The sequence below is a fragment of the Pungitius pungitius genome, chromosome 1, assembly GCF_949316345.1.
Source record: "Pungitius pungitius chromosome 1, fPunPun2.1, whole genome shotgun sequence".
NCBI lineage: Eukaryota > Metazoa > Chordata > Actinopteri > Perciformes > Gasterosteidae > Pungitius > Pungitius pungitius.
Genome location: NC_084900.1, coordinates 29,634,763 through 29,657,189, shown reverse-complemented (window position 1 = coordinate 29,657,189; position 22,427 = coordinate 29,634,763). Strand labels below are relative to the sequence as shown.

At 45.4% G+C, this 22,427-nt stretch overlaps 1 protein-coding gene across 12 annotated transcripts in view; it reads right to left on the bottom strand.

The window, feature by feature from the left end:
• Nucleotides 1-6,596: 6,596 nt before the first annotated feature.
• huwe1 (HECT, UBA and WWE domain containing E3 ubiquitin protein ligase 1) overlaps nt 6,597-22,427 on the bottom strand; it is a 38,846-nt gene continuing 23,015 nt past the window's right edge. For 7 of the 12 annotated variants that reach the window (XM_062564515.1, XM_062564523.1, XM_062564527.1 and 4 more), the window contains 39 exons: nt 22,249-22,421; nt 22,105-22,171; nt 21,336-21,559; nt 21,045-21,256; nt 20,761-20,943; nt 20,381-20,553; nt 20,155-20,294; nt 19,835-19,910; nt 19,508-19,606; nt 19,025-19,152; nt 18,779-18,938; nt 18,330-18,558; nt 18,056-18,234; nt 17,882-17,971; nt 17,291-17,451; nt 17,136-17,178; nt 16,050-16,412; nt 15,688-15,898; nt 15,233-15,357; nt 14,925-15,145; nt 14,398-14,789; nt 13,600-14,251; nt 12,786-13,494; nt 12,579-12,670; nt 12,029-12,185; nt 11,642-11,773; nt 11,236-11,451; nt 10,893-11,131; nt 10,503-10,605; nt 10,139-10,288; nt 9,775-10,020; nt 9,573-9,690; nt 9,340-9,480; nt 8,960-9,247; nt 8,760-8,865; nt 8,402-8,519; nt 7,913-8,094; nt 7,550-7,740; nt 6,597-7,457 (listed from right to left, as the gene is read on the bottom strand). In XM_062564515.1, the coding sequence (XP_062420499.1) occupies nt 7,355-7,457; nt 7,550-7,740; nt 7,913-8,094; nt 8,402-8,519; nt 8,760-8,865; nt 8,960-9,247; nt 9,340-9,480; nt 9,573-9,690; nt 9,775-10,020; nt 10,139-10,288; nt 10,503-10,605; nt 10,893-11,131; nt 11,236-11,451; nt 11,642-11,773; nt 12,029-12,185; nt 12,579-12,670; nt 12,786-13,494; nt 13,600-14,251; nt 14,398-14,789; nt 14,925-15,145; nt 15,233-15,357; nt 15,688-15,898; nt 16,050-16,412; nt 17,136-17,178; nt 17,291-17,451; nt 17,882-17,971; nt 18,056-18,234; nt 18,330-18,558; nt 18,779-18,938; nt 19,025-19,152; nt 19,508-19,606; nt 19,835-19,910; nt 20,155-20,294; nt 20,381-20,553; nt 20,761-20,943; nt 21,045-21,256; nt 21,336-21,559; nt 22,105-22,171; nt 22,249-22,421 (7,592 nt within the window). In that variant the 3' untranslated portion in view covers nt 6,597-7,354. Of the gene's footprint in view, nt 7,458-7,549; nt 7,741-7,912; nt 8,095-8,401; nt 8,520-8,759; nt 8,866-8,959; nt 9,248-9,339; nt 9,481-9,572; nt 9,691-9,774; nt 10,021-10,138; nt 10,289-10,502; nt 10,606-10,892; nt 11,132-11,235; nt 11,452-11,640; nt 11,774-12,028; nt 12,186-12,578; nt 12,671-12,785; nt 13,495-13,599; nt 14,252-14,397; nt 14,790-14,924; nt 15,146-15,232; nt 15,358-15,687; nt 15,899-16,049; nt 16,413-17,135; nt 17,179-17,290; nt 17,452-17,881; nt 17,972-18,055; nt 18,235-18,329; nt 18,559-18,778; nt 18,939-19,024; nt 19,153-19,507; nt 19,607-19,834; nt 19,911-20,154; nt 20,295-20,380; nt 20,554-20,760; nt 20,944-21,044; nt 21,257-21,335; nt 21,560-22,104; nt 22,172-22,248; nt 22,422-22,427 lie in introns of all 12 variants that reach the window. The other 5 variants (XM_062564520.1, XM_062564534.1, XM_062564530.1 and 2 more) reach the window with 4 other exon arrangements.

The window sequence follows — 22,427 nt, the reverse complement described above, 5'->3', positions numbered from 1 at the left end:
TGACATCACCCTTCTTCTCCGTCTGCCTGCTTCCTTCCCTCCCTCCCTCCCGTGTTCTCTCTCTCTCTCTCTCTCTCTTTCTCCCTCCCTCCCTGTGGATTCCGACCATTCCTTTATTGTAACCCCCCCCCACTATCCTCCTTCCTGTCCTCTTTCCCCTCCGTCCTCGCCTTCCTCCCTATGTACAGTATGAACTAGAGATGCAGCTGCTCTTATTGCTGCTCTTATATTCAGCCATAGGGCGGCCAGCATAATGCATCCTGTACATTAGTATAGAGCAGACAGCCTTTTTCCGCTCTCTCTCTCTCTGCACCACCCAGGAACTAATAGAGTACAAAAAGGTGAAATAATGACCGCAGGCGGTTTTGTGTTGGTAATCTCTGCCCTCCGCTGAGTTCACCCTCCATAAGCTCTTTTAATTCATTCTGCCACAAAGACGTTAACTGGGCTTTAGTTCATTACAGTGTAATCAAAAGGTATGATTGAATGTTACGCAACGTTGGTGAATAAAAATGTGAGAAAGTGCCATTTCTTCGGGGTTAGCGAGATGCAGACATGCACCGATTTCAAGGTAACGACAGGCAAAGTAATCCAGGGGACGTCGGTTTGTCAAAATCCACGTCATCAGGAGACTGATGCGGGACACATGATAGACATGTGTTATGCCGTTACATGCATTTCCCGCTTTAAAGCTGGTTTACTGTGAACTTATGTGTCAATCATTTGTCCTTTCTTCTACTCTAGCTCATCTAAAATCCAGCTATACAAGATTAAATCTTTTAAAGTTTAAATCATCCTGATTCCACATGCAAAACCATTTCTTTTCAACTCCATTTATTTTTATATAACTGAGATTGAATAATGTCTTATATGTAATCCTTTCCCCCTTTTAATGCTTGTATGGGCCAATTACGAGTATTTAATAGAAACTATGCTTTTTTTTAAAGGAGCCCTAGACCACAAGGTGGACATTTATGGCTTTGAACTAAATGTTTTCAAAACTCTAGTATTTAAAAGTAAAAAAACAGTAAAATACTGTTTGGAATTTGGTTCAGACAGACATTCATGTTTATGCCACTGTTTAAATTCATTTGTATAATACATCTGCTTTTGAGTTTGTATTTTAACCCACATTTATGTACAATGTATTCATAGACTAGGGAGCGCTGACCCCTCCAAGAAATACACACTCATTTAAAAATGAGGTTTGCGCTGAAGGTCACATTATAACCAATCATTGCAATTTTCAACACTATAGGTAATTATCAGCGGCACCCATCTGCCACTGGTGCAAGACGATATGCCAGGCATGCAGATATCATGGGAATAGCGATTGCTGAAGCCAGTTTGGATGGATGGGAAACTCAGCCGTGGTCCTCAGGAGAGGCTGAAGAAGGCTGCGAGTTCAGGGTCAAAACTGTGGATGGACACCAGGAGGGGAGGGGAAAAACTGGACGTGATGGTGAAGAACATGTGCTGAATGTGACATTAAATAAATAGGAAAATATGAGACCAGTGATTTAGATTGATTTTTTTGGTGTCTTGTAAAGCCATGTGGGCTAAACTAATGAAACATGAAGAGGGTTTTAGAGTAAGAAAACAGATTTTACTTCGCCATCATGAAGTTATTAGGTCTTAAAAAGGTAAATTGCATTCATATTGGGAACAAATGAGACATTTAATAGCCACAGCCTCTACTCCAGGCAACTAAAACAACTCTATTATTTAGCAGGCAGGTATAAGTGGAGGAAGTAAATAAGTGTCCCGCTTAGAGGAAGTCTTACTCAAACAAATCAATAGCGATAATGTCTTTCCCACTTATTGTTTGAACTACTGATTGTTATTTAACATAAATCTCTGGCGAAGTTGAATAGGAACTTCTTTGATTTTTTTTTTTTTTTTTTTTTTCCTAAATCCATCTTGAAGTTCTAAGTAAAAAAATAAGCAGCAGCTTCCCATTCAGATTCTTCTGTCCGGGCCTCCTCTCGCAATCATTCATTCATCGGTGAGAATCCTTGCCCTTTGTGGGTGAGACGAATGACACGAGGAGGAAGACGGGAGTGTGGAGCCGGAGGGACGCTATGAATGAACAACTTCAGAGTCCACAGCTGCAGGTAAAAACCGCTGCGGTCAGCAAAAGACAGAGAGAGAGAGAGAGAACTAGAGAGCGAGAGAAGTCCATCAGCATAAAAAGCAAGGAGACAGTCAATAAAGCAAATGGATGCAGTATGGAAGAGGGAAGAAGCGGTGCGATGGAGAGAAGATTAAAACAAAAGGAAATTTGCTAAAAGCCATGCTGGTGTATTTAATACATTTATAAGTTATATTTTTCTGATTCCCCAGATATAAAATCACTTTACCAATATTACTTAAAAGGATGCAATAGTCGGGAAGGAATGAGTGTGTGTGTCTGGGGGGCGGGGTTGTAATTAACAAAAAAAACTAAATATTCTGGAAAGCAATTGAATGTGTGTATTACAACGGGACAAAACATTTAAAAAGAAAGAAAGCATTCATTACAAGTAAACACAACAATGTTTAGGTTGAGAGAGAGTTCTTGTGGTACAAAAATTCAAATGTATCACATTTTTGTATGTCTCTTTCTGAAAAGACAAAAACAGAACCAGTAGTGAAGGCTGCCATGTATCGAGTTTAGGACATAAGTTGTAGTGTCTCCTCGGTGTTGTAATCAAATTTAAATGGAGTCAATAAAAAGGTGTAATATCATCTTTGACTCGTTAGGACCTAGCGTCTTTAGGGGGAAATAAGGGCTTTAGGCGTTTGTCCGGGTCTGCAGAAACAATGAGATTATTTGATAAGGGGGGGTGGGGGGGGGGGGGCAATTGACATTAGAAAAATACTACCTGTTGCGGCCCTAGAATGAACTGTGCAGACAATACAGAGTAAACATAAATAAGCATGTGAGGAAATGAGTTGAAGACACAAAAATATAGCAACCGTACGGACGGGAAAACATCAGATAATAACGTTTGTTACATCTTTCTCTATTTAACGTTATAGAGATGACAGTAAGAGGGAAGTCAGGTGGGTTCCTGCTCCTTCGGGGCCGGTCGGCTGAGGACGCGACTGCAGATCTGTTGATCCCGTTAAAGTCTTTAGGTCAGCCAGTCGTCGCCGACCTGCCGTTAATCACTCGTTAATCGAAGGGAAATGACTCTGATTTAGCGTCCTGCCATGCTTCGAGGGGCCCGGCTGCCTGATATGACGAGCACTTCCCTCACGACGGCACATCTCATTAAGCGTGTTAACGGCACGTAAATGCAGCGGCGCCCCAAAGGTTAGCGCCCCGGAGAGAGCGCTCTGTCCGACAATCAAAATGAGGGTAGTTAGTCAGGGGGGAAATGGCAGGAAGACAGCGTAATTAAGCAGTTCACTTCAGATTATGACTTTGACGGTCACTGCTGTTTTTACATCTCCATCAGTGGCTAAATAATATTGCATCTCCATTTAAAAACCTTCAGTGGTTGACTGCATCACATGACCCGTAAAGTGACTGGGATGAATTTCAGGCAGTGGTTGACCTACTGTAAAAGGCCCTTGTTGCCTCTGAGAGGGGGTTACAGATGCTTCCTTGTAAGTAGTGACCACACACACTCGGAAGCTCAGAGGCAATAAGGACTATGACCTTTACCGTGGACAGACAGTCACCTCTGGTTTGGATACTTGGGACTCAGTGCTTGTGTCCAAAGGCCGGCCTACATGCATTCCACCTAAGCCCAACCATCCCCTCAAACAACCACAACACAGCTTACTGGTTTATATTGCAAGTGAGGCCAGTGTTAACTGATTATGAATTTTCCTCATTATTGTGCTTTGGAGAATCTGCAAACCAGGAAGGAGCAGAAGTGCATAATGAAAAGGGTCGACGATGGTCATCACCCAAACAAAAAAAAATCTCTAGCTAATTAGAAACAATAAAGCAATTACTCTAATGAAAGGATTTGGGCTCTTTAATCATTTTTGCTCTGCCAGCGCTGTAATATTGTGATTTATTCCAGAGACACTGAAGACAGCAGCAGTAAAAGTATATTAAGCTCCAAGCTTTCTGTCTCATATACAAAGTAGTCCTTATTAATCAACTCCCCCAGCCTTCACTTCCTCCCCAGCTCCATTAACACTGATGAAGACGGGTAACTTTTTTCACTGCACTTTAACTACTGACAAATATTTAACTCTTTCCGGTTGATTTTTGCTGCCTTTAAAACCAACACCTAACCAACTATTCGATCATATTGGAAGCCAAGGTACCGCAATAGGACAAATTCTCAATTTGTCACACCGTTGTGCACGTGCAGACCGACAGCTTCAGCGCCACCCAACACACAAACCACTCCAATCCTCGCTGAAATGTCCAGAGCATGAAATGGAAAAACATCAGCAGAACTGTACTGGAAACCAAAATGCACCGACACGGAGAAAGCGTGACATGGAACATCCTGTTTACATTGTGTCATCTGATGGACCCCCCCCTCCCCCGGTAAGGTGTACTGCAACCGCTCATTTGGCAGCAACACTGACTCCTCAATCGCTAGCTGACAGGCACAGGAAAGATAATTCTTTGACGGGAAACATCCGAGCTCCAGAGAAGCAGAACGGTGAACCCGGTGGAGAAATTCATTAATCTGTTGCCTTGGAAATGTCATGCATGACTTACCTATGTTTTTCTTTTGTTGCAAATCATGAAAAGCATCATGCAGCAACAGACGCTTACAGAATGTGAATGAATGAAGGGGGGGGGGGGGGGGGGGAGACCCGGTTACCCAATGTACTGTAAAACCACCGCTTACTGTGGGGTCTGAATTCTGCATGACAGCACTGTAATTTCATTTTTCACGCCTCGGCACACACCAAATCAGACATGGCTGATCCCGATCCCCCCCCCCCCCCCCCCCCCCCCCCCCCCCCCCACCCTGCAACGGGTGTGTGGGTTTTGCGGGGTGGGGGAGGGTCAGCGAAGAAGCGAAGGAACACCTGCCGTAGTGGTGGTGGGGATATGATTGTTGCAGTGGATCCTCAAGGGGAACAAATTCACCACACAAGAGCAGGTAGAAGGAGACGGATACGCAGGGGAGGGCCGGGAGGAAAGGGGGGGGGAGAACAGGTGAAGACTGCTGACGTGCCAGGGCTCTAGTGGGGGGGGGGGGGGGGGGGGTGTTGGAGTAGTGGGGGCACAGGAAGGAATCCGCTTTGAAATCCTGTTGACATTTTCTTCATGAAAACAAGGCTGCCATTTCAACCCCGACCTGTTCCACTGCTTAGCCACGATATTAAATGGCATCCCACACCAAGTACCAGGGCGCAGTGGTGGCTTATACAATTTAAAAAAATGTTAAACTCCAGCAATGAGTCTGCATGGATGTTGGATGTTGACCAGAGACACCTGCTTTGAGTTGAATGTTTTGCAGAACAAATTGCGTATTAATGGGCAACTTGTGACTAAATGTACAAATATTTACCTAGAAACTAAGAACTCTATAATGGGGCCAAAAACACCTTTGGATTGAAGTGTTTGCAGGAAACACGTAAACATATTTAAATGGTGAGAAATCCTCTAACAGTGACTGACTCACACTTGGTTAAACTAAAGCGAAGCCACACTAAACTATTAGTTGTTACAACGAATCGCTGTAAATAGTTTAATACATTGCTTAGGCCTAGAACAAACTTCGCTTTATTATGGTTTGTGATCCAAAAGTCAATGGCAATATAATTTAAATTTCCCATAGTTAAATCAAGGATTAATCCATAATATAGATAAGATACTTCCACTCGAGGGATTGGCACGTTGTTTTACGCTTAATAAATTGCATGAAAACAGATTTGAGGTATTTCAGCAATTTGTTACTATATGTGTATGTATTCAACATTGGTTGAATTTTATTTATTGAAAATTGCCAGTTTTACTCAGCACCTAATTTACACTAGTCTCATAAGATAGCTCAAGTTCATTTTAATTATTTATATCATCAAAAACAAAAAGGCAATTAATAGACTGCAGACATTTTGACTGCTTTGAAAAGGAAAATGACCTGAATACCAGAACCAGCTCAGTCCTGCTACAACATGCAGCATGTCAGAAGACTCCATGTTGTGTAGATTTAGGCCGATCAACACTGAAGAAAGAAATAAAGCTCATACCAAGATATTAAAGTCAGTCTGTCCTTTTTGCTATTCGGTTTGTCAACGCCGAGTGACATAACCAAAGGAAACCAAAGGTTTCACTCTTAAAGAAAACAAGCCGGCGGCAGCATGGGGAAGAACATCGATGCTGCAATGAGCTCCTTTCATGCTCCAAACTTACTGCGGTGAGCAATGTTTTTGATTACATCAATCATTACACGTTCTTACTGTACTGATTGATTGTGACGAGGGCGTTTGATTCGCAGCTGGAATCAATGGGCAAAATGTGGGATGATCACAGAATCAATGGGAACTCTCTTAAACTACAAAAATATTCCCATTGAAATTGTCTAATCAAAGTACTTTGGTGTGATTTCACAACATTCACACATTCAATTTTGATGAAGTGATTTCACCTCAAGTAATATTTGAAAACACTGTTACAAGAGACAATGGACGCAATTTTATGCATTTATTCATGTAGTTATTCCACTCTGATCAAGGGCTCAAGGCTGGTTCAGCGATTTAATAGCCAAAAATACTCTAGAATGTATGGTTAACTTTTTTTCATCTCCTTCAGGTTCTCTTCATTTTTTTTGTACCATCCTTCCTTAAAAATGCCACAAAACTTTTGAAAAGTGCATTTTTGTGAATAACTCCAAAACTTCTCAAGTTGTTCATATACCCCGTAAAAATGTTCCCCATATCAAGGTTTGTGAGGTCACAAATTTGCAACAAGAAACCACCAACATTTTTCCCCAAAGGTTTTATAACCATCCTGTTCAAACAACATTCGCTTTTCTTTTTACACAGCCAGAAAACAAAAAAGATTAAACATAATAAACTCCCAAACCTTTTGTACAGAGAAATCAAACTAAATGAAGAAAACGTCTCTTATATTAGTCCATGTTTTATCCTCTGAATCCGTTCTTGCATTTGAAATTAAATTGGGAAGGGGGACACAATTGTGTCAACATGAGGCTCTCTGTGTTGTACGCAATGACAATCCGTCCATTTAACTTTCTGGGTTTTTCCGTTTTATATGGAATAGAAACCAGCAAGTCTAGGCCATTCAACAAGTAATTCAGTAATGTCTATGATAGTGTGTGCGTGCGTTCAAAGGTTATCAGTGTGAATGTGTCTGGAGTAGTAGGCAAATCTAAATCAAGTGTTTGTATGCATGTCTGTGTGTGTGTGTTACGAGTCTCATAGTTTAGGCCAATCCGAATCCCTCTGAGCATTCCTGAATGGCCAACAGCAACATATGCCTCAGCTTTTCATAGCTTTCGTAGGCTGGGAGATCCAGCTGGTTAAAGCTGAGAGTGAAAAAGAGCAAAAAACAAACATTACATTTTCCAAATTGCTTCTGCCAATATTGTTCTAATTCTGTACGCCTCGCTGTGTTTACCAGGTATGAGCAGATGGCAGGCGGTCAGTGGAGCGATCATCCCGGTGGATCTGGAACTTCTGGATGCCGTTCATGCCCTCCAAGGCTGCAAAACCTTGCAGGGGAACCTTGGATGTGCCGGTGACAAACTGTAGGAACTTGGCCCGGTCGGCTTGGTCAAAGGACCGTAAGGCCCTCCAGAACCATTGGATCTATAGTAAAAATACGTACATTGATGAAACAAAATCTAAGAATATGGTATCTGTCAAGGGAAAAGCAGCTAGTAACTTAATGCGTTTTATCCCAACATTCCCCTAGAATTCCTCTCAAAGGTATGAAGACCATTAAAACGACAATGTAGTACAAGTGTTTACATATCCATACCTGGATGGAGCTGGACTGGTACTTGTGATATTCAGTGTTGGCCTTAAGGTCATCGATGTCAATTGTGGGCAGGCCAGAGATGAGCAGCTCCAGCTCCTGCTCAGTGAAGATGGAGATCAGCCTCTTGGGGATGATTTCGTAGAATCCCTCTAGGAAGGCTGCCAGCTGCTTGCGGATCGCACCTGGAAAACAAATGATATGTTGTGTAAACTCCGAGATCTTTGTGTTGGAAATCAAATATGCTTTATTTTTTACTGAAAACAACATTAGTTCAGTTAAGTCACTCTTTAGAGGCTGGATGCAGCCATCGTTCAAAAAGAAACACATTCAGCTCTCTGTTCAAAAGAGTGCTGCCACCCGGTGCTTTCATTGTGCATCAGCTGGAATTAAGCATTGAGTAATTGTTTTTGTTGGTAATACTGGGAGTCATTAAAACCCTGCTGCTAATGAGAAATTGAATATTTGGTAAAAAAAAAGCATCAACCTCACCTGTCATCTTCATCTGGCAAACCAGGTGCACATACTCTTTTTTATTTTCCTCCGTGACCAGGATGTTGGCTCCATTTGGCTTGAGGTCTCTCACTTCACATACTCCAAACTCCTGGACCTACAGACAAAGAAAATGCTTTCAGTATCACACGTTCAGCTTAATGTTTCTGTCACAGATGGAATTCCATTCACTGTATTTTAAGATCATCAGATGGCAAATTACACATTTCCAGCACCCATTATATGATCACATAAAGCATTTGGGATTCAAATCCTTGGAGGCCATATCCCATTGTGAACAGTTATGGCACCAATTTTTCAGTTGAGGCCAAGGAAATGTTCAGAACCTCTCACAAACCTCTGTGCTGAATGTCAGCTCATAGCCCAGCGTGGACACATCATTCTCCAACAAGTACACCAAACCCTGGAAAAACGGGTAGTCCTCGCTCTCCATGTCAGTGTACCTGGCAAGACCAAAGGAATACATACATATTATCTACACATTCCAGAAAAGGTCAACATTTGTTAGGAATTGCAGTAAAAAGGGGTTGAAAATACCTGACACTCTTGCCCAGAATGTGCTTGTAGAAGCTGCGGGTGAAGTAGCACTCTAATAACCGGTTATCATAGACAGCCTTTGCCACCACACGACCAACAAACTTGAAGTAGCTCAGGTGGTTGGGGTTGCAGTGGGATGAGGGGTTGATTGTATAGGTGACGCGGTCGCCTGGTGAAGTGCGAAACAGGGCGTACATGGGGTTGAACATCTCCCGTGAGATGATCATGTACCATTCCCTCAGCAGGCCACCAGCATCCTGGCCTTCCTCCCCTTCAAACACGATGTATCTATAATGGAAAGGGAGCAGAGTTGGACTCAGGCTGAGTGGTTCTCAGTGGAGGAGAGACACAGGTGGAATAGAAGGGCAATGGAGCCTTACAGCCGGTTCTTCATGTCCTCTGGGCTTTTGCGATGCAGCTCCCTGTAGGAGTCCTCAAACACGTGATCTCTCCTCACATGCACAGCCATGTCCTCCTTCCTGAGACCTTCATCCAGTCGTTCCAACTCCTGGCGGAAGTACCTGCAGTAATGGCCAGAAGGTCAGTTATTTAAAAAAAACAAGAACAGTGTATAAAATAGTGTAGAATAGAAGTGAAAGATAATGTCCCTTACTTTCTCTTAACGTCAAAGTCCAGGATGCGTATGTAGTCAACCAGAACTGCAAAAGGCCCATCAGCCAAGTGAGTGGTGGACTGACGCAGGATCTGGTTAAGCACTGTGCGGTGAGTTTCTATAAGGGAATCCAAGGAGCCTTGTTAGACATGGCAACATCCAAACAAAGCTTCAACATGCTCCTTAAGTCCTTCAGACTAACCGGCAAAGCGGAGGAACTTCTGCGTATCCGGGGGAAGGTTTGAAGAGATGTGCATTGAGGATGGTTCCCTAGAAAAGAACGGATCTAGGGATGAGGGTGTGGCAGGTGTGAGTGGTGCCGGCGACAGCGGTGGGGGCTCATCCTTGATGTGAGAAAGCTGGCTCTCCCGGGTGTCCCTCACAGGAGGTTTGCTTTCCCGTTCAGTGGCATGGACTAGGAAGAAGGCCTCCACAGCAGGCTGAAGAACTGGGGGAAAACAACAAAAATGTCATTTTAGGCCACGCATATCCCGCAAACAAAAATAAATTTCAAGAATCTCACACACCATGAAAAGGAATGCATTCCTCGTAAAGACTCCACTTACCCAGAACGGCATGCTGGTCATGAGACTCCTCCAGCTCTTTCAGGCACTCCCCAAGCATGTCCCATAGTTCATCCAACAAAAGCTGCTCGCTGAGCAGCGGCAGGTCTGGAAGTCTCTCCTCACTCTCGGCGGGTCCATTTCCGTCTTCATCTGAAATAATTTAAATATTGCCTTAGTCATCAACGCGTGTTATGCTCTCATCAACTCTAACTAGAGTAGTCATTTTGTAAAGCCCCAAAATAGTTTGTGTTTATATTAACATGACTTGAGCTATTAGTGTAGACACATGATGCTCAGTGAAGGAGAAGGCCGTTTGCTGACAAAACAAACTAATAAAGGTGCTTGTAAGTCTAGCAAGTCCTACCCAGAGGAGCAGGGTCCTGCTCAAGAGGAGATGGCTGGTCCACATCCATTGGAGAATCATCTCTCTGGGCTGCCTGGGCTTCTGACATTGACTGTACTTCAGACTACAGACACCGAAACCAGGAAGGACCAGACACAAGGTAACCGGATTAACATCAGGGGGAAAAACATGGAAATCAGCATTTTATTTTTTCCATTTAACAATTGACTGATGTCAAGGATAATGGCATTCCCACTGTGCACAGAGAGAAAGGGAACAGAGCATGGAGGGGAGGACGGCCAAAAGCATGAAGCGTTGCCAGCCGGCCAACAGACACGTATCAATCAGGCAGTGCATTCATATTTAGATTGTTTCAACAGGCGTATGCCTGCCAGAGAGGCCCATGCTAACCGTGGAAGCAGCAGCCGTGCCAGCAGGAGGAGAAGCACCAGTGGAGGCATGGGGGGCCGCCACAGACGATCCGGCGGCGGCAACGGCAGCAGAGGCAGATGAGGCGGTGGGTGCGGGGGCCTGTTGGAGCCGACGTGCTCGCTGGCCCTCTCTTACCATCTGGATGATGGCGTCGGCTTCAGCTTCTAGTTGACGCACCGCAGCCTGGATGCTGCTGGCTGAGCCTAAACTACTGGAGCCTGGCCGTGAGGAGGAGGGGTGTGGGGGGAGAAGGTGGTTTCAATTTAACATCTTTAGGATATTATGTCAGGGAAAAACAACATAGTGCATGGTAACATCTTACCTAATCGGCCCGTTTGTTTGGCTTTCTTGTTGGCGCGCCGCGTGTCCTCGCGGAGCTGGATGATGACCTGCAGCACTCGCAAGAAGAACTTCTGCGTCGACGTCTTCGAGGTTAGTGAGCTCATACAGGGTAACTGTAGTTCACGTCCCCCAAGTGTGCGTTTCTGTGCAGCCACAATGACCACACTCTCCGACCCGTCGAACCTGTGCCCAAGCCAACAAACGCATAGAAAGGTAAAGGAAATTGTAGTGGTGACGAGTTTACTTGCATGCAACAGAAGCTACAAGTCTACATGGAACAATTTACCTACAGTTTAGGTTAAACACTATACGTCTAACAGAGTCTCTCTACATGTGTGTTTACAAACTAAAGTCACTGGGCAGCCCAGAACCATCACTAGCTAACCTGCTAGATAGCTTGCTCTTCCCTCTGCCTGAGATGGAGGAATCCTCCGGAGGAGCATCTGGGGAATTTGAATCTGCTTGTGCCCGTCTCTGTTGTTCCAAGTTATATTCTCTAAGTTCAGCCAGCAATGTGCCTGACGGGAGAAGAGAGAAAGAACATGTTAACCAATGAAGTTAGTTTGAAGCCACGTCGGTCCTAAAGGTCCTCATGTTATTCCATCTTTTTAGACATTTGTGTTGGCTAAATAGAACAGAATTCTTGAGTCTTGGCCCAAATGTATTTTACCCCTTATTCACAAACCATACAAAAAAACAATGAGTCTTAAAAGAGGTTATTAATGCCCCTATGATAGCAAATACGAGCATCTGTGCCATCATCAAGCACCTACCGATCTGTTTGCAAAGAGTGTATCCAAGGTGTCTCGCTCCACTGAGCAGTAGTCTGAGCACAGTGTCTCTGGTGGCACCATCTCCCCTAGATAACTGCAGCAGGATGTTGGCTGCATCTTCTAGCCCCTCTTCTGAACATGAGTGAGACGTCAACACCTTGTAGAACACAGGAAAGGGATGATTAGCATTAACAAAATTGCAAAAAAGGCACAAGAAACACTCGCACAGATGAATTACCGTTTGTCCAAAACAATGAGAAGGCGTACATGATCTATTGATACATCCTTCCAAAAGCCTTGACTAAATAATCTGGCTGCCAATCATGGAACAGTCGAGGTTGCATAGCTGAAAAAACTGCTCTGGTTTCCTTCTCCCTTTCCCAGAAAAGCTACAACCCTTTCCCCTCTGCTTGCAAATTGGATTGCCTAAATGTCGGCTAAAAAACTGAATAACCATGCAGTACGGCATGGAAAATTGTAATCAAACATTTCATATTGGCATATGGGTATGAATGATATCTTATCACCACCACCCCCCCCCCCCCCATACCTCCACAGAGAGTTGAAGCTGTTTCTCCGTGAGTCCACTGGAGGCCATCTTGTTGTCACACTCTGTACTGATAGCAGTGGCCCTCAGCTTTCCTGTTTTGGCAAAAGCGGCACAGAAATACACACATTACTATTTTCTAATAAAACTGTTGCACCATTAAATCTAAATTCATGTAAGAAATTGAATTTTGGAATAAATGATCACTACCTGCAGAGGATATTCCAGTGGACGTGGGTATAGAGATCATTGTAGAGGAGGTCTGAGAGGCTGCTAGGCTTGTCCCTGATGATGAACCCTGGATCGCAGCTCCCACAGAGGCCCCTAAGACCGTCACAGTAGGCGGAATAATGCCCGCCGACACTGTGCCTTGTGTTGTGATGTTGGCTGTGACTCCTGAGCTGGATGCCGTGCTGGGGATGGCAGCCTGTGGGGTTGGGTGTCCAGCAGGCACCTCGGTGGCCTTGTTGTCAGGCAGGGCAATGGATATGAGGGAGAGCAGACGCAGCAGCTTTTCAGTGAGCAAGGAGCTCCGCCTGATTACAGGGTGAGACAGCATGTTCATCAGCTGGCCGAGAGGAGAGGTCTCCAGGCTTAACTGGGCCCCCTCAGCCTCTGCACTGCCCCCCAGAGGAACGGTCTTCATAGAGGCTTTGCCCTTGCGGCTGACATTCATATTGTCCAGCTTGACCAGAAGGTCCCAAAAATCAGTGGAGATTCCCAGAGACTGAAGCGTAGCAGCGGTTGAGCTGAAGGAGTTCTGGTTGTTGGAGGCATTGGAGCTGGGGTTACCTAGAGATCCTGTCCTGGACCCCACACCTCCTCCCAAGGAGGCGATTGAACAAAGACGCGAGTCCAGGTCAGACGAAGATGATAACAGATCCTTGCAGCGCTGCTGAGTGAAGTGGCTGGGGAACACCTGTAGAGAAATAACAGGTCAATTAAGTTCCAAAAAATTGGTCCTTTGTATTCATAAGAACAAAACTGGAAAATCAGATGTAGATGAAGACGGATGGACTCTCACCTTAGCTAGCTGGATGAGTGTGTCCAAAACGTGTCGACAGACAACTGGAGCAGCTTGTGGGTGGATGTGGACGGTGGAACCCCCACCTCCAGCACATGTGACAGCCGTCGCAGTGCCAGACACTCCCGCCAGCGTTCCTGATCCTGTTGAACCCCCGGCCGAGTGTCGGTCAGCGTGCTTCCTACCCGATGCTCGCTGAATCTGGAAAATGTTTGTCCGACAGCCCAAGGCTGCATCCATAGAAACTGAGAGCCAGGAGAGCTGGCTGGAGCTGCGAGACTCCACGCGGTTCAGTAGCTCTAAGGACGATGAGGAGGAAGACGAGGAGGAAGAGAAAAGGGAGGAGGTGGCCGACCCTTTTGCTCCACAGCCTCCCTGGGTGCTCCTCTTGCCGCGAGAATCTTCGAGGCGCGTCGTCTCCACACACACCTCACTCTCGCTGCTGCGCTGGAGGATGGACAGCAGGCTCCGAATGACCCAACCACGAGTCTGAGAGTGGTAGCAGAGGTTCCTGAGCACACGGTGCAGGCGGCTGGTGTTGAGCTTTGGCTCATCCACAAACAGCAAAACCAGCAGGCAGGATAAGGCCTCGTGGTCCAGCAGCAATCGACCACGCAGACGCAACAAGGAGTCCACGCTGGAACTGGATGGTCTGAGGAAATAACATATCTTCAATTTGTGTCTTGTCAAAGGTGTAGTACAATTTGTACAGGAATTTCATTAATCCTTCTTGTACTATGGTATTTCATTTTGAAAAACAATTTCCCAAAACCAGTTATTAGAGGATTCTCCTCTCACCTGTGGTTTGTTCCTCCCCCCATTTGAAAGGTGCCTCCTCTCTGCACAGCAAGTCGAGTGTACTGGACGCCACGATTGCTCCCTAACCGACTGGTAAAGGCTGGTGAGCGTAAGATGGCTGACAGGGCTGACGATGAGCTATGACCAAACAACCTCTCGTGCATCAGTTGCCTCTGGCGGGCCTCTTGCTCTCTACGCAACGCGGCTGCTTCGGCAGCAATATCCGGGGGCATGACAGCCAACACGCTGTCTTCCATGTCCTCCAGGACACTACGCCGGAGCTCTGAGGGCAGCGTCTGGATGAAGGTGACTGGATCTAGAGGAGTGTCTCCCTGTTGGGGCTGTTGGGCAAGCTCCCTCCGCTGCTGCTCAGCCCTTTGCTGGGCAAGCACCTAAGACAACCAATCACATTCCCAGTTATACTGTGATCCTTTATCGCTTCAGTATCTAAATTTCCGTTCCGACCTCAGCTCTAATAGGTAAGCATGGTTATGTATGAAATTGCATTTCAGTGAGGAGTCGCTTACCTCCTCCTGGATGGCGGGTGGCAAGGCCGCCAGGAACTCTGGGCTGACTTCCGTCAGCCCCGGTCCTCCCAGTACAGGTGCTGTAGTGGAAGGTAAGGTAGTAGCAGCAGGGGGACGGGAGGGTGGTCTGATGCCAAGCTGATTTTGCAGCACCTCTCGACGGATGTCCTCCGGTAGAGCTGCCAGAAAAGAGGGATCCACACCCTCTGGCAGACTTATACCTAGCAAGACAAGTACATCCAAGTTGTAATATTTCAGTAAGAATAGGGGGGAAAAAAAGGTGAAAGACTAAGAGAAACACATTCTACCTGCTAGAGGGTCCTCATCGTCGTTGCTGGTGGAGGGGAGGGGCTCTTCCTGGATGGCCTGAGAATGGCTCCCAGCGCTCTCGCTCCGCGGCATCGTTTCCCCAGGTGATGAGACAGAAGTAGAGCTGTAAATATATAAAAAGGCCATCATCAGCAAGCTACACTATGTGATATATTAAAGTTGAAAACTCAACGAGCGTACAAAACAATCCATTTAAAAAACAAACTGAGTGCAATGTATTTTAGGTTAACTCAACTAACTCAATACTAAATAGAATAATGTGTTAACAGCTGGTGGGAAATTATGATTTCTCAACTTAATTCTTGAAACCAAATGTTGTACACACTAGCTTCTTAAAAGAGGCTACACATTTTACACAATCTTTTCATACAAATTGTTTAGTTACACAATACTGCTTAAAGTTTGGTTAGGGAGGATACTTCATGCTACTAACCCAGTCTTGGCATCAGTTTGCCGGTCAGTCAGCCTACTTTCCGCGCTGCCAGACAGCTCCTGAGACAGCTGGGTGGTCTGGGCGGAATTGGAAGTAGATTCTTCCTGAGTGGCAGATGCAGGGCTGCTAGTATCCATGGGTGACCCTTCCAGTTGGGACACACCCACTATTGCAGGCTCTGAGGTCTCCACAATGTCTGGACTTAGGGAGGCTGGGGGTGGGGGGGTAAGGTTAGAAATGTTGTGAATCAATGTATTGTAACAAATTACTAGATAGCTACATGTGCATTCAACAAGATTATCATTGCAGATGTGTCCTTATTGTTGGCCATTCTGTATAAAGAGTTTTCAAAGTTAATCTACCTTCCCTGCTTTTATTCAATGCTCCTCCTCCACCACCTCCTTCGAATCTCTCACCGATTGTGGGTGCTGGGGACATTTCCATCTGAGAGGCTTCTGCTTCACTGTTGGGCCTGTCAGCTGCTGACAGAGAAGGAAGGCCAGCCAGAGCAGCCAATGAGCTTGCATGGGACTCGGCCAGTAGCAGGTCAGTAATTGGCTGGTGGACCTGCTGACTGATCGGAGTCTCCAGGGAGTCAAACGTCTGATCAAGAGGAGCCGGTGTGGTGGGAGTGACCTCTCCAGATGGGGGAGCGGTAAGGAAGCCCTCAGAGACCCTGGGTGGGTCTAAACAGGACACCGTAGCACCTTGTGCCTGCTCACCTTCTGCAGCATCCAGGGAGAAACATTGAGTGAAGACCAGGAATGCAATTGCATCCTTCAGTGGAAACATTTTTCAGTGACCTAACATTACATAATATATTTACAATATGCTCGTAATGAAAACACCACAGCACAATCGATACGCATGATTCAATCATATATACACCCTTTTCGCCCAAACTGTTCAATTCGCTTTCAAGGTACCAATGTCCAATGCTAGCACACATGAGAGGAGCACACAATATGCAGAGTGGTTACTGATCGTTTTCTACATAGACAAGGGCCTCCACTGAGGAAGGCAGTAAGTTGTATAGTTATCTCCTGAACAGGGTGCACAATCATGATCCCAACAACAACACAACTTACTACCTCACCACAGCACAGCCTGTAGAAGGAGAACACACTACTTGCAATATACACAACAGTCGCCGTTATACTCCAAGGATGAAAGGTAAGTATGTGGAAGAATGTAGACAGCTCTCATTTGCAAGTAAAGAATGGGTCACTTTCCGCCAATGGCGATGTGCAGCTGGTATGGCCTTACCATAGGAAAGACAGTAGACTGTATAGTTATCTCCCAGATCTGGTGTGATCCTAAAACTATACAAACTACTACCTCATCCCATAGCACGCTCTGCTTGCCTCTTGGTGCCGCTCCATGAGAATCGTTTGTGCCCGACAAAACTTTTGACACAAAGACAGACACATCTTTTCAAATGTCTGTACCTGCAGTGTTTTCTGCTCCATTAACGGTCCCCAATCCAGAACCCTATGGACACAGTGAAACAAATAAAATATATAAATAAAACTGGTAAAACATTTGAACGCTTCTGTTTGAAAGGTCCTCCAACGCCACGGAGAAAGCCAAATATTCTGCTAACCTGCAGGGTCTGTTCCCTGGCCTGTTCTGCTCCAGAGGCCCTCCTCTCATTCTGCTTAGACTCCTCCTCTTCAGCGAGCTGCCGCCTCCTCTTCTCTCTACGCTCTTCCAGTTCCTCATCTCGCAGACTCTCCAGATGCTGCAGGATAGGCACTTTCACCACTGAAAGCAAACAGTAATCAGTAATCATCTTTTGTTGTGGCTGTGGCGTACAGGGTGAAACAACTCAAATGAATAAGACTTCATTTTAAGGCTGGTGCATACATTTCTACAGTGCATATATTGGGATTAAATTAAATTGAGAATGTGAGATTAAATTATATCATTAACTCAATTGATGTTCTGAGTCCCCAGCCTTGCTTCTAACAGAGCCTTCCCCCATGACGGTTATATTATACTATTGCGTTGGGATTATATTAACAAAGGGGACAATTCTTCTTGCCCAACATATCCAAGTTAATGTTGATAAATCTCTTGAGTGGCAATATTTTCTGAGGGCACCAATAGTCATCACATACATGTTGTCACATCATTATGTACTTTGCAACAGAAACTTTTATACAATTTGTCGCCAGTTTAACTGAAAACCTACCAGCAACACAATCGTGCATACTCTCTGCATCCAATACTTTACACTCATCGGTCCATCTTGTTAAGGCAGTTGGAATACTAGAGAGAGTTCCTGGAGAAACAAAAATGAACAAACATGTTAGGAATTAAGGCAAATACTAAGAAAAAACAACATTACATAACTTGTGAGTCTTACCTGCTTGTCCCCCAGTGCTGCTCTGCTCATGGAAAAAGTCATCCAACAACTCGTCATCGGATCGGGCGATGATGTGCACATCCTCATTTCCGACCAAAAGGCGGGCCCGGCCTCGAGATTGCAGAGGCAGGGAGCTTGACAGCTGTAAAATGTCTGCTGCTGCACTGGGGCCCAACAATCTAAAAAAATGCAATAGAGGAGCAGCAGACCTTTCAATTAGCCTGAAATCAAACTAATAACACTGGTTCAACCAATGTGGCAGACATGCTTTCACCTTTGCAAGATGAGAGGAGGGTTTGGCTGGCGGTTGCCAGGGTAGTGGACATGAATGGTGTGTCCGCTGTTGGCAGTGAGCTGCCGCAGAGTTCGCTGGCTGCGACCCATGCCCTGTGCTAGGCGGCTGCTAGTGCCGGCCACACCAAGGGTGAGGGAACCGTGGTCCGCATGGCGCACCATCAGTGGGTGAGAGCTGGGGATGTTGCCTGGGGAGGGAGGGATGTCAGCTAATGGAAAAACAACAGAGAACAGTAGGCAGGCATTAGGGGGACAGCTATGGCACAACCCCATGAAATACTTATTAAAATAAAACCAAAGGATTCAAAGTTTGGGAGGGTGTGTTGGGGGGGGGGTTAATGCATGAAGGGGTTTTGAATTTGACTGGGGTATTGTTTGAACAAAAATCTAATTTGATCTTAGTAAATGTCAATAAATCATCCTGCTTACCGTTGTTGGAGAACATGTTGTCAAACTCTATGATGAGGTCATCATCCCTGTCAAACCTTTCGAAGCGGATGTGTGGTGCGGCATTGATGTCAGGGAAGTCCTCATCCAGCTCCATCTCTGAACCTTCGTCGTCGTCATCCTCATCTCCTTCTTCGTCATCCTGAAGAAAAAAGCAGCAGACGTGAGTCTTAAAGGATAAGCAAGAATCAAGCCACATTTACTAAACCTCATTGCATTAATCCATACCTGATCCTCCTCCTCCTCTTCTTCCTCCTCTTCCTCTTCATCCTGGCTGTCTTCGTCATCATTACTGCCACTAGAATCTTCCTCCTGTGTGTGCTCTTCATCCTCCGGTTCCAGGATGTTCATCGAGTCTGACGGGGGAGAGAATCGCATAGTGCCTTAAAAACTGGGAAGCAGTCAGCGAGAGCAGTTGCAACTGCATGCAATTAGCCCTCCTTCCCACAGGAGGCACCAAGTGTTGTCACCTCCCACACCATAAACAGAGGCTTAGTTGAAGTCAACTTCCTGTTTCGTATCCTCACTTGAGTGTTTTGTCTGTTGGACAGATGCAGACATATTCTGAATGGCCTCCTGACTGATACTCATATGTCACAGCATAAAACAACTACACAAAGCCATGGGACATGTGGCTCCTACAGTAGGAGAATTCAACTGTTAGAAGTAATTTAATATAAGCACAAAAGTTTTGTTGTGCCAATGTCTCACCTTCCCGGTTGGCCTGAAGAGTAGATGCCTGGCTAATATTGGAGGGGGCCTCATCCATCAACACATCCTCTTGAGATTCATCTTCCCCGCCTCGTCCCACTGAGAAAACAAACAAGTAGTGCATCAGCTCTGGGTCTCCTTAGCTTTATGAAACTCGGGGAACTTGGGTTTGAGTGCGCAATAACCCCTTGTTTTCTAAAGCTAAAACATTTGTGTTCAGAGACTGAGCTTTGGCTGTTGCGGACACAACTACTTTCACTTTTCCTTGACAGTTTTCCATGAATTCGGGATCCAAATCCATTGACCCCAACGCATTGAATGGCTTACCTATTATTGTACTGTTGACGGCGCCAGCATCTCTCTCAAGCAGCTCATCAATCAGATCCACCAATTCATTTTCTACCTAAAATCACAGGAAATTAAATAAAAATGGCAGTCATTCAATGAGAAAATGGGTAAAAACACCCACATTATAATTTCAAAACGTTTTGTCATCTGGGGCTTTGTGTCTGTTTCCTTCCTTCTATCTTGCATACAACAATGTAGAAATTGAGGGAGCATCGGCATAGCAATCTCACTTTTGGTTATAGCTGTTACCGAGGAGGTAATATGGTGAGGGACTTTTTGAATGTTACTATGTCAATTACCTGCATAGCTTGTGTGCTGAGAACCTCGGGCTGACCAGCAATGACCACCGTGTCTCCCTCTGTCTCTCCATCCATCAGGTCGTTGTCTCTTCCCTGCACTCTGTGGTTACCCTCCACTGGCTCAGACTCACCAGACTCTCCTGGAATAGATGCTGCAAATCAGCAACAGACATAATGGACATCCTATGATCTGAAATGCTGAAGTGATCTCATCCAGTGTGCATACCTTGGTCCTGAGTGTTGCTGTTGCTGTCCCTTGTAGTGCCCACAGTGTCGTGTTCAGGCTTGTTCTTGCTGGAGCCTCCTTTAGCCCCAAACAGACTGCTGGGCTGGTTAACAATGCGGGACAGAGTCTCCAGAGGCTTCAGGGCAGCATTTACTGTGTTGGCCATGTTGGGACTAAACCAAAAGATTTAAAAATTAAGATTATGTGGTCTTTCTCTTTCACAAACCTTGCAGCATTTGAAATCCTTAAAATCAGTTTAGTATTTTTTTACAGGGAGCAGGCGTTAAAATATATCATAATCTGCATATTACACACTGGGATGCAATGTCCGGATCCACAGCTACAATTTTATAAAGGAAATTAATGTGGTTAAATCATACCTGGACAAATCCAAGCTGTGAGGCACACGGGCCAAATCGTTGACCAGTCCTTTCTTAAGAAATAGCCGAATGATATTATTCATGCCATTGTGCTGAGTCTTTGCTGCCGCTGTGCTGTAGAAACTGGACGTTGAGGGACACGATTCCATGATGGTGCTGATGATACACATCACCGCCTGAAGCCTGTGAAAGTGTGAAGACAAAGAGCAAAAATGGGAGTGCGGGTTTGTTCAGAAGGGTGATGTCAATATCAGGCTTATTTACACATTTTCTGTGCTGCTTACCTTGCATGCTTTTCGGGACCCTCTATCATTGCCAGTGCTCGACTAAGGGCAGCCTTCACCTCATTGACTAGGGCCACCTGGGCATCGGTGCCCGTGCCGGCAGCTGCCAGGCTGGCTAGGAAGAGCCGGGCCAAAGCTGGTGTGTCCTTGTCCTCCAAATTCTGGGTGTGGGGCAGTAAGTGGTCGAGCACAAAGGCGAGAACACTACAGTCCTGTTGGGATACAGCAAGGTCAGAGCAATTTTGGGGAAATAAGCTTGTGAAAGGCTGACCACATTTGTTTATTCCTCACCTCCTTAATCAGCTCGGACTGTCCAGCAGTGTAGCAGTAGGAGGCGATCAGAGTGGCAATGCCCACGTAGGAGCGCACCAATTCAGCCAACAGTCTCAGGATAGTGGAGGTAGGCATTAGAGGCTTGCTTGCCTTTAATTTAGCTGCTTTACCCTCCTCTGAGCTGGTACTCTTCTCTCCCTCCTGCTCCTTCTTTTCCTCCCGCATCTCTTCCGGTGTAGATGCTGAGGAAGTTATGACAGCAAAATTAAAAAACAGATCATATACAGTGCGCACATACCAGCACTATTAAAAACATGGATTAACATGAACAATGGACATAATCTGTTTTTGTATTCTTATCAAACACGTTTTTGTACAGTGGGCTTATAAAAATGTGCCACATCAGATTTAGAAAATGCTCCATATAAACAACCATGCAATCAATGGCCGAAGTTTTATGAAAGTAGTTCATTAGCACGACCAGCTCTCCAAAAACACCCTATAAGGCTACATGTCACCCTCCTGTGTTTTACCAAAAAAAAAGCTATTTAGTCATGCTTTTGGGGATCCATGTACAAAAGTCCATCTTTTTAAACAGAGCCGGCCACCAAATTGAGGCATCTGCTAAAGCCATGGAAGGGTGGTAGCTACTGATATCATCCTGCCACAGATTGTTTTGTTGCATATAACATTTTGGAATTCTTATTTTATGGTCAACATGATGAACATACCTACATGTAGCACAAATCCTCTGCCATATCCCCTCCCAAAAAAAAGGAAAACTCACCTTCTCCTTGTGGTGTGCCTGACTGGGAAGACTCAGTGACAGCTCCATCAGCAGAAAAAACCTGAGCCTGAAAAGAGATTGTTATTACTGGGGAGATGAGACATTGCTTGATTGAAGAGAGAACAAGTAGTCATTGAAACTCACATTAATATGGAATGCAGACTGGGAGTCAAAGTCGCTGCCCTGCCGGGTGAGTCTATACTGCTGATAAACGTCATCCCCAACGTCCTGCAATATCTGGCACAGGTCTGGGCCACCAGGCACCACTACTGCAGCTGCCGCCGTTGTCGTTGCTGCCCTTTCCTCTGGACGTTCAGCTGTGC